At 40.4% G+C, this 14338-nt stretch overlaps 1 protein-coding gene across 2 annotated transcripts in view; it reads right to left on the bottom strand.

Moving 5' to 3' along the window:
* Positions 1-14338, bottom strand: part of POC1A (POC1 centriolar protein A) — a 52246-nt gene that overhangs the window by 19359 nt on the left and 18549 nt on the right. For both annotated transcript variants that reach the window (XM_057374813.1, XM_057374811.1), the window contains exons 7-9: positions 13733-13866; positions 6565-6633; positions 5345-5440 (exon numbers count right to left, since the gene is read on the bottom strand). In XM_057374813.1, coding sequence (XP_057230796.1) covers positions 5345-5440; positions 6565-6633; positions 13733-13866 — 299 coding nt within the window. The remainder of the gene's footprint in view (positions 1-5344; positions 5441-6564; positions 6634-13732; positions 13867-14338) is intronic.

Raw genomic sequence — 14338 nt, 5'->3', positions numbered from 1 at the left:
ACCCCATTCCTACAAAGTTGCTGCTTGGACAGCTAAGTAGGACAGAGAACAGTGGAAACATCTTGAGTACTCATCACGCAACTTTTCTTTTAAGTAAATTATCTACCTRCCTATGCCAGGAGGAAGGCAGTTGTGCACAAGACTAAAGCTTCTGGAGTGGAAATCCTCAGAAAAGTAAGGTCACAGTAGATCAGGAAAAAGAATCTTTTTTCAAACCATATCTTTGCTGTAGGCTGAAGGCTGGATCCCTGCTCTTGAATATGGATCCCTCCCATTACAATGCTCAAAATTAAATAAATAGAAGGGGTGGAGAAGGTGCAAACAACAACCCACATTGACATCCTATTGCAAAAGAGCTGCAGCTCTRTGCAATGAAACTGATTCCCAGGAGGGAATTTCAGAGCAAGTAACAAAAAAAAAAAAGTACAACAGGATTCATAAGTATTAATCGATGCCAAAATTAGATACAGTTACCAATGTGGAAGCCAAAAGGTCAAAGAAAGAGGCACATCTGGCCTATGAGTAATTCAGAAGGAATTTGTTTATGCAAGGACAGGCTGACAGGATGAACTGCTGCAGTCAGCAGGGAGACCATGGGCTGAGCACTGGAGGCACCYGAGGTCACCAAACAAACCCAACCAGCAAAGGAGAGAGGTGGAGTCAGCTCTGAACATTCAGTTATGGGCCTCAGACAACATCATGATCAGATCACATTTTCTGGAAYTAGCCTCCATTCCTATCCTACAGGACTGTTTTGGAAAATTTACCATTGAAGAAATAACCAAAGGCCACGGCCTGGAGAAAGTTCTAAACCCAGCAGYGTCAAAAGAGCCCAAATGTCTGTCCTGGCTGAAAGACACATTTGAAGACTCAGGGGCCACTTGTTTCAAAGTCCTTTCTGCTGAAGTTCTGCTCTTACCAAGCTTCCCTTTGTGAAGGTCAACCATGCCTACAAATCTGGTATCTCCACAACTGAGTTCCACTTAACTTCAATGGAGCAAAGGATAAAGTCTCCTCATCACCTTGTCCTTTACAAAATAATATTTTGCCCAGYTACAACAAGCCTCCAGAAGGTATAGATTTAAACCTGAGCAAAAAAAATTCTGTATCAATGCATATTTCCTACTTTCCGTAACAATCCATAGAAAAACTGTTTACCCACTTAGCTTATATTACAAGCTTCTATTCAAAATTTTCAGTGCACACGTTTAGATAAACACCCAAGCAGAGCCCAACTGTTCATGTAACATCAACCATTCAACACTTGCCTGTRACACTTGACCACATACAGCCTTCCTGGAATTAGTCAACAATAGCAGCAAATCTATCCTATAATGAAACAAGTGTTCTTGCACACTCACATCAGCTGTAACCACATATGCAAAGCTTCCCTTGTACTTGCAAAAAAAAAAAAAAATTCACTACCAACCCCCCACAATAAAACATATTATCTGCCCTGCCCTCTCTGGAAAAAAAAAATCATATGATAAATGTTTTCACAACTTATCAGAACAGTGAACAGATCTTTTGATCTGATCCTACACAACTCTTCACACAGACAGACCCACATGTTTATGGTTACTGATCCCAGACAAGCATAAGAGCCTRTATTTTTGAAATCATATGCAAAATCCATACTTCTCATTCTGACTTTCCTTTAGGGCCTTACCACTCAATATTCCAGCACAAACCCACCCCTTTAGATTCTAGATCAAAGCAAGCACACTCACAGAATCAAGGCACGGGACTGCAAGACTTCATGTCTTCCCATCAGCTTCCCACYGCACACACCACAAGTGCTTGCCCTGAACTTTGGGTTTCAAGGTGATTATGCAACACTTTAAAGCTACAACTGTTAGCCTATAATTTAGGAGCAAGCATTTATTGCAGAGGTACTATACTACTTCTGATCTAACATTCACAGTCTCACATCTATGCTAACATACTTAGAATTCACTTCTGACAGCTTTATCACGCTTTCACATCTATGCTTTTACACCATAATCATGACTGCAATTCCTGCTCAAAGTGCCCTTCTCTTTCCTTTGCATTAGTCCTTGCTCAGATCAGTTCTACTTTCAAAGCAAGCTGCATCTCTCAAGACTCCTATTTACCAAAAACACAGGTGGGTAGAGCAACTTTGAAGTTTATGTTTACTGTTACAAACACGTCCAATACCCTGATTCATACTGAACTTGAACYAACTGCCTGAGAAATCAGCATTTTCTAAAGGCTCCAGTCTCCCTCTGCCTATGGAAGCAAAAATTGGTTTGGAGCAAGTTTGTTTTCAAGCTCACCAACCCTGACARTATTTCATTACTCTTATCCCACAGCTTATTTAGGATTGTTTTTTCTTCCTATTCATCTTGATGACAAACTAGTTTTGATGTCTGTGTTCAGCTATTCTTTCCTGCATATTAGTCAGACTTTCCCAATGAGAAACCAGATACTGCACTGAGTGGTTTTACACAGCCACTGTTTTCATTATTATCTGTGCTTTCACAACGCTTAACAAAAAAAAAATTCACAGCTAAACAGTAGTATAAGCTCTCCTTGGAAAAATATTCTCATAGATTTAGGGGTGAAAACAGTTTCAAGTTGTGTTGAGAATAGTGTTCATGTATTTTAGGGGTACCTAAACCTATATGTCTATTTTAAATGTAATGACATCCTGAAATGTCTGCAAAAATCTCAGGATTACTCAAYAGGCAGAATCCTGGCACACTAACACAGCAGTAGAGAAAGAAGGAGTAGGTTCACTTTTCATTGAAGGAAAAGGTGACGTTGGCATGAAATCAAGATCTGCAGGTGGCAGCTTCAAGTCTGAATTTGATGGGAAAAATAACTACACAAAACCACCAAAATAAGCAACTCACTATTAAAAAAGCAAGCATTTGGCTCAAAACAAGAAATTARTAAATATACAGCGAAATTTAAGTCTTGCAGTGAGTTGTAGGAGTGATGGTACTCTTAAAGAGCCCAGCATGATGTATTTCTAAGATACAWGACATGACATTCACTTGAAAGAAAAGAGTAGACTGACATGAGTGTACAAGTTACTATGGAGCCAAGATTTTCTTGCTCAGGTTATACTTAAAATAGCAAATGAAGCCATTTTCAGGGATATCAGTTTCTTTTTAACAGCAAAGAACATTTCAGATCAATTCTAAATTTAATCTTAACCTAGGGTATTCAAAACAAGSTCTCAGAGGACATTATTTATTCTTCCCCTCCTAACTTTAGCAATTTTAACTGTCTWAATCCAAGGATATAATACCAGCTATATTTTGCGGCTCCTATGCTGCATGCCCAAGCCAAAGATTGCATTTGGGTGGCAGGTCAAAAAAACTCCTTTAAAGTATTAAGACCCCAAACTAAAGTATGTTTTGCTGCATGATTGAGCATGGATTCACTTCTCCCTCTGTAAATACACAGCAGATGATCCAAACCAACTCATTATACTTCAAAATACAAAGTGCCCTGTTTCCTACAGGCTCAGAGCACCAGTAGAGCAAACCCTGGTCAGCCACCAGCACATGAATGGCAAAAGCCTGTCAGTGGCACACAAACAGCTGGACTCAGCAGCATCTGCATGTTTTGCCAGGTAAACCCTCATCCACAGAGGAATAGTTTTGTTGGAGGGACAGATGTCCAAAGTGGTTAGTCATTGTTGAAGGCRTTTGTTCAGCAGCTCCCTTCAATGGGTATCTTAAGGGGTTTTATAATGAGGAACTAAGTTTTAGAAGGGTTCAGGCATTTCTTCCTTTCCTTAAAATTACTACYAGATAATATGCTCTGGCAACAACAGCAACACAGGGGAGGGTAAATTTACCATCATTTCCCATTATCTAATGCTTTGTCTACATTATTTAAGCCATTCATTGGCATGTTACAAACCAAAAGTGGTATTTTTCTCCCAGAAAAGATTTCTGTCTCTGCTGTATTTCACGCTAGTATTACACTATGCCATATTTTAAATTAAAGCAGATAGAGTTCAAAGCTAGACCAGTTCAATAGGCTAATAAACAAAGAGGTCATTGGACTGATAGTTTCATAGGCTGCATAACTTTAGAGTTAGAACACAGGAGGGGAGGAAAAGGAAGAAGTCAGATTTAGCCAAAACCAGCTAAGGATCGATAAACACTTTCACCTCCTCCTTCCTTATAGGCCTGCTTCCTCCCATGCTCTTCCAGTGACCTAACATTAACCAACTCTGGTTGTTTGCTTTCTTTACACAGCACTCCCCATAGTAGGGCATCAGGCTTAAAGCTGCAGACTCARATCTTGTCCATCCCAAAATACTACGGCTATTCCAGTATCTCCAGCAATGGACTGAAGACATGTTAAATAAAAGCACCACTGTCTTTGAGAGACAACACAAGTTCAGAACCCCAGTAAAGATCTAAACTGATGTTGCCACAGAGCAACAGATGTTGGCTACAAGTTTACCCTTCAGCCGGGGCAATGCCACTTATGCACAGACCCCCCAGTTCACAAGAAGTCTTTCAGCTTACAGCTCATGCTGAACAAGATTAACCAAAAATCAGCCATGGTAATAACATATGGCAGAATCCTATAAGTATACCCAAATGTATCAAAAATATCCTAAGACTGACAAGACAAAATAAAGACATTTAAATGAATCATCCCCATGTGCAAAAATTACAGCTTGTATGGGCAGTAGCTTTAAAGGGTCACTTTTGTAACAGCCAACACCAGTTCCACTTAGATCAATGCATCACTGAATTACTCAGTTTCTGGATTTATCCCTAGGTACAGTCAGAAMTCAGAGGTCTCTTAACACATGATTCAGGGAATAGATATGAACTAATGTCTCCAGGTATTTAGGAAAGAAGCCCTAGTACAATATGTCACCTATTTGTCATGTGTGACACCTACACGCAGCAATTTTTTTTTGTCTTTGCTGACTGTCAGTGAAAAGATATTGTGAACATTTTCTATTTTCAGGACTGACACCAGCCTGAAGGATTCAGATCAGCTAGCAAAGCCAACTTCACCTGTTGCTCACATCTGCTTTTTTCTGTGAACTATCATTCATGTCATTATGAACCACATTCTTAAACAGGGGCTGTTATTAAAAAACCACATCTACACATGCACTAAGTTTATCTTCCTTTTAAAATCATTATTTATAATTTTCCTATAAAGTAAGCACAGTTAAACAAAAACAAACAATACCAGATGAGTTMAAAACCAGGTACCTCTTGCAGCTCAAGTATCAGGGAAAGATGATTCTGGAGTTCTACCACTGGAGTCACACATTCCCAAGCTGCACAAAGTGTACTGAAAAGGAACTGTCCATGATTACTGCATGCAGACCTACCCCAGTGCCATGGGTCCCATCCACACTGCTGCCACATTTCTGGGGTTTCACTACATCACCATAATCAGTTGCAAAGTTAGTCTTCCACACCATCACCTGCAGAAGAAAGTTAACRCCATTAAAATTTTCCATCTAAGTTGATTATCGGTCAGTTTTTTCAACCCTACAGAGAAAAGTCAGCAAATCCACACTAAGTTTACCTTTAAGAAGAGCTTTGCCATTGATTAAATTAAGGACGTTGTTTGTAAATATCTACTGAATATAGACACAGCTCAACTGAGTTCTCAATGGGTAAGTGACCTCTTTCAATATTCTCTGGGTCAAGAACATGATTAAACTAGAATGACCAAAGAACTTCAAAGCAACATGAAGAATACACCATTAAAACCACAAATAATTCATAATACCATGCTCAGCATTATGACATTTATCAGCCACACCCCAAMCAGCCAGCCACTCATTTATCGTGACAATCATTGAGAGGAAAAGGAGAGTTAGTACTAAGACYGGCATTAGATATTGAAGCTAGTTTGGCAGCTGGACATCAAACTTAAATCCCACTTACAGGCTTCTACTCTCCATAACACAGTACTGATTTCAGAAAAGAGGTCTCTAACACATAAATCACATCAAGAAGAAATCTGTGGAGTAAACCACTCAGCAGTGACTCTGCAAGTATAAAAAATTTTAAGAGCAATAAGTCAATGATTTCAGAGGTCTAAAAGACAGCCAAGAATCCAGGCAGCTCATCTGGTTGTCAGAAAGAGCATTTATTCTTCATTTATAAATTTTCATCACTGCTTTGCATTAAATGAAACAAGGCCATTCCATTGTGCAACAGGGAAAAAAGAAAGCAATGTTCTTAGAAGACGATCTCCTCACAGCTAGAAAAGGTGCTGTTAAAGATGGGTCTAACCTGGGGATTAAAAAAATGCAACACTGCCCATTGAAAACTCATGACAGACTCATCCAATAGGCCAACTGCTGGCAGTCTGGTCACTGGGTATGGGTTTTTTGAGAGGCTACATGTCTTAAATTACCACACAAAAAAAAATGGGTTTGACCTCCAGAGACGAGGTTGATAGTACAGCAAGCCACTTCAACATGATCCAGACATATGGGATACATTTTTGCTTTCCACCACTAACAACAGAAAACAAAATGTAGCACCTTTTAAAGATATGTGAATCTGGATTATAACTCAGAAAAGAATCAGATACCTGTTCATCAGAACCTCCAGAAGCAAAAAATTCTCCATCTCTTGAAAACGCTACACAGGTAGCTGGCCCCTGCAAACACATTTAAAAGATAYATTTTAAAAAAAGGTAAAAGAAAAGGAAGTGTTACAAAGTTCCATTTATTATAGCTTTACAAGGTATTTATCATATGACATCAGTAACCTAAGGCAAAATTTGAAAAGCTCTTACCTGTCAGATAAATGCACCACAATTAAGATTCTAAGCTTGCTGGCATTTAGCATTTCCCACACTTTGACCCTAGTTTAAGACAGCCACTTTTCAGATCCATGGCATTAAAACAGAGACAACAACAAACCAATTTTTACAGGACCATGCTTTTTCTTGTTGTCCTCAAACATTCCCTCTTCACTTAAGAATTAGAAATTTCTACAACTGCGTGGTGAAACTATGAGGTTCTATTACTATTACTGAAGAATAGTAGGCTGGCTTAAACTGCCTTTCTCTTAGTAGTTTTACAGGAGAGATGCCAGAGTTAATGCATCCAGGGCCATCTCTGCACAGCACAAGCACTTGCATTCTGAAGAAGCCTCAAGCTTAAAACAGTCATTTCTGAGAGACTCGAAATGCTGCTGAGTGCCACAGCACTGCTGGAACAGCAGCACACCTTCCACACCACACATCTACTTCAATGTGTTTTCCATCTTTCAGCAAGCCCACAGGAGAATGCACATGGGAAGGCTGAGGTYGGTGCTCCAAGCTGCAGTTAAACAGAGCTGGGGAATTGCTACGTGTGTTCAAGCCCAGGCACAACAGATAAACTGCTCTGCTCAGAGTAAACAGCTGAGAACCCAGATGGTGGAGTTTTATGTCAGCTGCTGAACACATTTCTTTGCAGACTGTTCACCAAAATGGGCAGAGATCAGAATGAGAACTTCCAGAGACTGCCCATGGAGCTGACTGGCTGGGGAGGGTTGGGAGGAAACAYCAAAAACAAACACCAAAAACACAACCAGAAAAGTCACAGCTACCACCAGAAGAAACTCCACCACATGATCAYACACCTCCTGATAGACACAGGCACCCTCTTTCAACTAAGATCACATATCTCAGAAGGCAATTAAGAAGCTTCTCCTCATCCTGCATCAAGTTGGAAGGAGAGACAATTCTGAGTCCACATCTTCCCAACGGACATTGCATAGAAAACCCATATCCTTTCTTTGCTTCCTTTATAAAAGTGAACTCATCATAATAAACACTGAAGGCAGACAAATACCCAAAGATTGCACCTGGGATAAGCACCCAGCTCTCACTGCAACCTATGCCCCACTGTCATTTGGGCCTCAAAACCTAACACATGGTTATGCCAGCAAAACCTGAGCCTTGCTGTGGTCACTCCCAGTGTGAAGTTTTGGCCTCCTTAAAACACATTAAGGTACTTATCTATTATCATTTCACATACAATAATTTCAGAATGTTTTGAGGCCTTCTAATAGCAACACCTGACTTGAGAGAACTTGCCAGAAGTGATCCAGTAGCAGCAATTCCAAATGGCACGCGCAGTTGCTGGTGTGACTAAGCTGGTTCACCTGACACAGCAATAACTAGGGTAGATATTTCAGACCAAAGACACTGCCATCAATCAGCTGAGACAAAGTGTGCCTCTGCCTTTATTCCCACCCACCTACCCCAGTGTTCAGCTCTCTCATCACATGCAGGCTTTAAAAGAAATGCAAAAGCAAAAGACAAATAAGCAGTAAGAAAGGGAAAAAAAACAGCTACACAGCCAGAAAACTGCAGTGACGAATATTGCTCTGAAACAACAGAGGTGAGCATACAGAAGCTGCTCTTGGACTATAATAAACCAGCTAGAGTTAGGAGGGCAGAAAAATATTTAAGACAAAGTGTTCAGAAACAAGCACAAGAGAGGAACGTTGGAAAGGAGCAGGGCTTCCTAAAAATATTTTTATCAGTCTAAATATTTCGGTGTATTTAGACAAAATCTAGTACAACACAAATCACATCAAAACAGGCAATGAACTGACTCCAAAGTCATGGCATTTTGAAGGGAAAAAAAGTTCAACAGAACATACTCTTCCCAAAATAGAAAATTATATCAAAGACTGAATGTGCCTTTATAAATTGAGAGAAAAGGAACAAACAAGTCTATAGACGCAACATCCKCTACAGATTTGCTGACATAAATTAAGTGAAAAGCATTCTTGCTACATACACTTACAGAACTCTTCCAAGATACAACAGGTTTGCTATGGCAACACACAAATAAGGGTTTGCCAAATACCCTTGCAWTTTAATATAAACACACCAAACAAAAACAAAAAGCTATACTTGCTAGTTATTAGACACAGTCTAACTTCCATTTGTTCCAGGTAAGCACAGCAGAAACCCAACACATTTCTGATGAAGTCCTGGACAAGAGGCATGAGGTTGGAGACTGGGAAGTTCAAATTTTCTTTTTTTCCTCTCTTTTAATTTACAGCTTGCATTAAAAATATCAAAAAGTAGCAGTTGCATATTCTTCTATAGAAGTTCTAGAGAGAATTTAAAGCTTATTCCCCACATAACTAGAACTTGTGGGGTGCAGCAACCTTCTACGGGATCGCTCAGCTCTTCTTTCTGTAGCAGGATCAAATGGCCTTCTGTTAATAYTTCCTGGAGGTTCTGAATTTCCAGCCTGCATCCCCATTGCCCAGGGTGCTTCACACAAGCTGCTAACAACAGTACCCAAATTCCTGCAACTTCTTGTCTTAGACTAGACAGCAAGCTGCAGGACGAAGGAGTTAGTTAGTTACGAAGGAGTTACCAAGTCAGTGGTAAGGAATGTTTCTATTTAATCTTCAGCAGGTCAGCATGAGGACTGTCAAGCTTTTGTGCATGTAGAGTTTGAAATTGTAACAGCAGCTTTAGTCATACTGGGACAGCTGCAGAAATTTTGACAGAAAGAGCAGAAGAAAGCACCAAGTCATCTGCTGAAATTGTTGAATGAAAAGACCATGGCTACTAATCAATATTTGACCCATCTCCTCTAGTGAAAGAGCACCAGGAAAGGTGGAGGCCTCAGAAAGCCCTGAAAAGGACAAAAAAAACACTGGGTGGAGCAAGGCAACCATAAAGAAAAGAGAAGGCATACAGAAGGAACGACAACAGCATCAAACCTCATTTGCAGCAGCGTTCCCAGTGAACAAGATTCAGGCAAGGTCAGATATGCATGGCAAGGCAGCTTAAACACCAGGTGACAGCCCATTTCTAGCTGCATACGTGGGTAGGAAAGGTGAGGCCCAGCATGTTACATAATTTATGTGCACAGACAGAGATTACACCTTCTCCCCTTTTYCCTCTTACTACAAAGGAGGTGACTGCAAGACCTTTATTGCCCCAGCATTTCACAGGTTGGTCAGCTTACATAAAACATGAGGTTTGGCCTTCAAAATAGATGTTCAAAACTATTCTGAATGACTTAAATGCATTAATCGCCAAGAGAGACAGGATCTGAAGCCAGGACACAGATTACACTGCCAAGTGACTGGCARGATGCTTAAAAGCATCAGTAACAACTGACACAGGGATGATATAAGACAACAGGAATAGCATCCCTGAACACAAAGCTTTCAAGGGGAGAGCTAAAAATAGATGACTCTGAAAGAAATACTTAAGAGAAGGGCCAAGAGTTTCACTTGGAGAGATATGGCTGGAGCCCAGAGTCACACCTGCATGCAGGAAGCAGACGAATGTGTAACCATCCATAAATAATGAGTGGACATTGACAGAGAAATCCCTCTTGAACRTCCTTCCCTTCTCCCAGAGCTGCTGGGGACAGAAGGCACATATCACTACAATAACAACAGGGCCAACACCAACGGGCAAGTCAAGAGAGGCCAGACTTTCAGGCTTTAGCTAGGAACAGAGCTAACATTTTGGCTTCAGCATAACAGAAGAAACAAGAGCCAGGTTGGAGAGGGTCCAGGAATAAACTAGAGAAGAGTAGTTCAATGATGCACTGTCTGCACTATGAAAGGAGAGGCAGCGTAAAAGGAAGCTGGAGAGACAAGTGGGGTCAACGAGGCAGTAGATTTCTCTTTTTTTCTGTGTTTCAGTCCTCGGAGAAACATATGCATACTAAAGAAAAACCAGGTAAGAGAGCAAGGGAAGTGATAAGAGCTGGAATAAGGCTTAGCTAGAGGATGTAAATAGTKAAATTAAAGGAGAGCTTCCTCTCCCACTGTCACAAAAGGAGATGTAGAAGTGGGAGCCAGTATATCCAGTCAAATTCTCCAGGAATGGACAAACTAGTGCAAAAGGAAAGAGTAGACAGGAGAGGAGAAAAGGCCTGAGAAGAAAATCCAGCAACAACCAGCACACTGGGATCCCAGCCCTGGCATCATCCGTTCTAGGCATAAAAGAACTAATAACAAACAGAGCAGTCATTGTCACTGCTGTCACTGCACTGACAGTGCTTTCAGCTGCTTCATACATGGGAGAAGGGGGCAGGTCACATAGGAAAGGGAGAAGGGAAGGAAAYCAAGGAGAAAAGCACAAGGAATGGAGGTGGCAATGACAACAGGGATGTTTTCACATGGAATACCTTTGACAAGAAGCCACAAGGAYTCTCAGCCATAAGCCTTTGAAAAATTCCTGAGTAAGACTGTCATGCTTGCACCCTCCTTCACCAGGGAGTAAGGGATACAACTAACACAGAGAAAATTTAGACAGGCATCTTATAGCTGAATCTTCAGCAGCTTTAACTCCTGAAAGCTTCAGTCTATCAAAACACAAAGCAAGGACAGAGAACTCATATTTCTATTTTAAGACTCAGAAATGTTAACCTAGAGTTAGTTGCTTTTGTTTGCAGCTCACCTTTCTCTTTCTTTTTTTGTTTGACTTCTATGTAGGCCTGAGATGTCCTCATCCCCTTCAAAGAGGACCAGGCCACCTAGGCAGCACTGGCAGCAGTAAAGAAGCACATTTCTTTCCTGTGCACCTGCTTAGGAGACCTCATTGATTAGTCAGTGAGCAGAGCACAGAACATTTATGTTGCCCAGGTAGGTAGAACACGACTACTTCACAGCTCAAGTTGAGGGTGCTTGAAGAATTGTAACTTTGCATTTTCTGTCTATTTATGAACAYAACCATCAGATGTTTTTCTAAATATTTACTGAGAACTTCCATCCACTGAGGAAGTCGGACTGGAAATGCTCTTATTAAGCCACTTCACAGGGCAGACAAGTACCATGTAAATACCTGCTCTCCTCTAGCAACTCTCTGAGGGTGGCTTAGGGGCCTCAAAACATTCTGTTCCTCAACACTGATTCAGTACTAGAGGTGGATTTATACATACCAAGCCAGTGTCTCATCTGTATGGAATTAGATAAGAGCACTTCACAGCTTGAAGCACTCCWGAACCAAAATATGCAGCACAATACAGAATGATATTTTGCAGCTGCAAGATGTCAGTTCCAAGCTGCAAACTTCTAATGATCCTTCTGCTACAAGGGGCCAGCTACATTTCAGTTAAAGACAGCAATGTAAACTTGGCCAACCTCCCCATGTAAACTCCAGCTAATCAGCTGCTAACAAATTCCCGGCACTCCAGCAGTTGCGTCAAAGTATGTCTACAGGACCTTAAGGTTTTTTTCCTTCAAGTGTCCACTGCATRCAGCCTTCCCAGAACAATGTAACAGCAGCCAGCTGTTAGAGTAGGAACAAAGTGTCAACCACACAAAGTCACAACTCAAGAAGRTCTTCAGAACAGGCTGTCCATCTGGTGATAACCTGTAGCCCTCCCTTAAAAAGGTAAATCTACCTAATGACCAAAAAAGCACACACCACTTCGTTTTTAGCCACTTGGGGATACTGGCACAAATCACAGTGATACCAAAGRGGGGAAAAATGTAAAGATTTACTGTCTTTCCAACACTTACTCTTTTCCAGGAATCTACTTCCCAAGAACTCACTGGGCAGATTAACACAATAGACTAATATGAAAACAAGATTAAGACAACTGAAGCTTTGCAACCCTTATCTAATAGGAATATCTACTTAGTCCAGTTTTCTTTGTAAGAAAAGTTTTATATACTCAAGGCTGCCATGTTAGGATAACCACCATTTGTTATGTCCTCCCCATCCTTTCAGCATTTGAACCCTYTAGTCAGTTTTAACCAAAGCTCTAATTCATGCAAGATTTAAGCATGAGGTTTTCTTGGTTTTTCCATTAATATTACTAAAAGGAAAGTTTATTAATATACAGCAGAAGAGAATTTATAGAAGAAACTTGACCTTTCTAGGCAYTGAACAAGGCAGTCACTAAACAAAGCCACAAGAAACCAGAATTATCAATTTTACAGATTACACAGAGACCATTATTGCCCACAACCATCCCCGTCATCTCCAAGAGCTTCAGGCTGTGTTTTTCCCCTGACAGTTTTTATGCTTTAAAACTCAGCCCCCACCTTAAAGGAGACACATACGAGTTAAGAATTTCTGTTCTCTYTGTCCCTTAAGAATGAGAGCCCTTAAGGCAGGCCTGCTTTTTCACATGCCACTCTGCATGGACAATGGAATTAATCTATTTATTTTCATTTAAAATTTAGAAAGAGAGCTCCAAGCATTCATAAAATTAACCTTACATGCAACACATCCAGCAGCATAATATTAATAGGCCAATCAGTTAAACTTAACCAACCAGCACCATTTATCACCTTCAATTGTATGATTCAGTCCATTAACAAGATGTTCCCAAATCAAATCCCAAAATAGATTTCCTCTATTTTACTGCTACTGCTCTTGAGTCTCCTGCCAGGTGAACAGCATTTATCTTCAAAACATCTATGTCAGTGTTATTTGCAGCTCTCTAGAGAGGGAGGGAGACAGGTCTGCACTAGAGAATGGCTGACAAGGTCAGAGTTTAGGGGCTCCTCCGAGTCCCTTCTGTCTTGGAGTTGAATCCTTAATGTTGGAGTTCACTTTTAATCTTGCTTTCTTATTCTCTCCATTCCTGCCTTACCTCCTTCCCTTCAAAACAGTGATGATCTAAAAGATTATTAGTATTATAATCATAAGTTTACATAAGGAAGTTTTCAAACCATTTTTGGCYATGAAGAATGAAAGCCTCAAGCAATGATCTGCTCAGTTTATTATGAGGTTGTATATAACTGTAAAAAAGGCTTTGCCTCACCTGGTGACCATGGAGAGTATAGAGAAGTCTTCCTTCTAGCAAATCCAGAATTTTAAGAGTTGAATCATTGGAAGCAGTAACCAGATAGTTTCCAGAGGGGTGAAAGGAAAGACTGTTGACCACAGAGCTGTGCACTAAGGATGGAAAAAAAATGTATAACAGTCACTGAGACCAGTTTACATAAGTTCAAGGCAAAAGAATAAAATAAAGCACAAGCACATTCCAATTTTCTGTTATAAAATTTAACAGGAAAATTACCATGGGGGAAACATTCCACAAAAGCTCTTCAAAGCACTGGAGAACARTAACAGTAACTCAATTCTTGTAAAAATAGGCACTACTTTGCTGAAAGGAAGAAGGAAGCTTTGCCAATTTTTCTGGGAGATTTAATGCTACAAAAGCTTCCAGTATAGCCCCAAAATGTACTACGTGTGCAAGAGAGCCACAGGATTCTGCGAGAGCACTGAATACTGACATACTTGTCTACTGTGGAGCTGCTGGTCTCACTCCCAAATCATTCTAGATTAAAATCTGTATGTTAGGACACTAAGAAGACTGAAATTACAATGGTAGACACTCAGAGTTGACACTGCACAGCTTCTTTTG

Source organism: Malurus melanocephalus, unplaced genomic scaffold (genome assembly GCF_030028575.1).
Source record: "Malurus melanocephalus ecotype Western Australia unplaced genomic scaffold, MMel_1.1 scaffold_233, whole genome shotgun sequence".
NCBI classification, from domain to species: domain Eukaryota; kingdom Metazoa; phylum Chordata; class Aves; order Passeriformes; family Maluridae; genus Malurus; species Malurus melanocephalus.
Note: the sequence above shows the minus strand (reverse complement) of the source record. Positions and strands in the feature narration are given on the sequence as shown.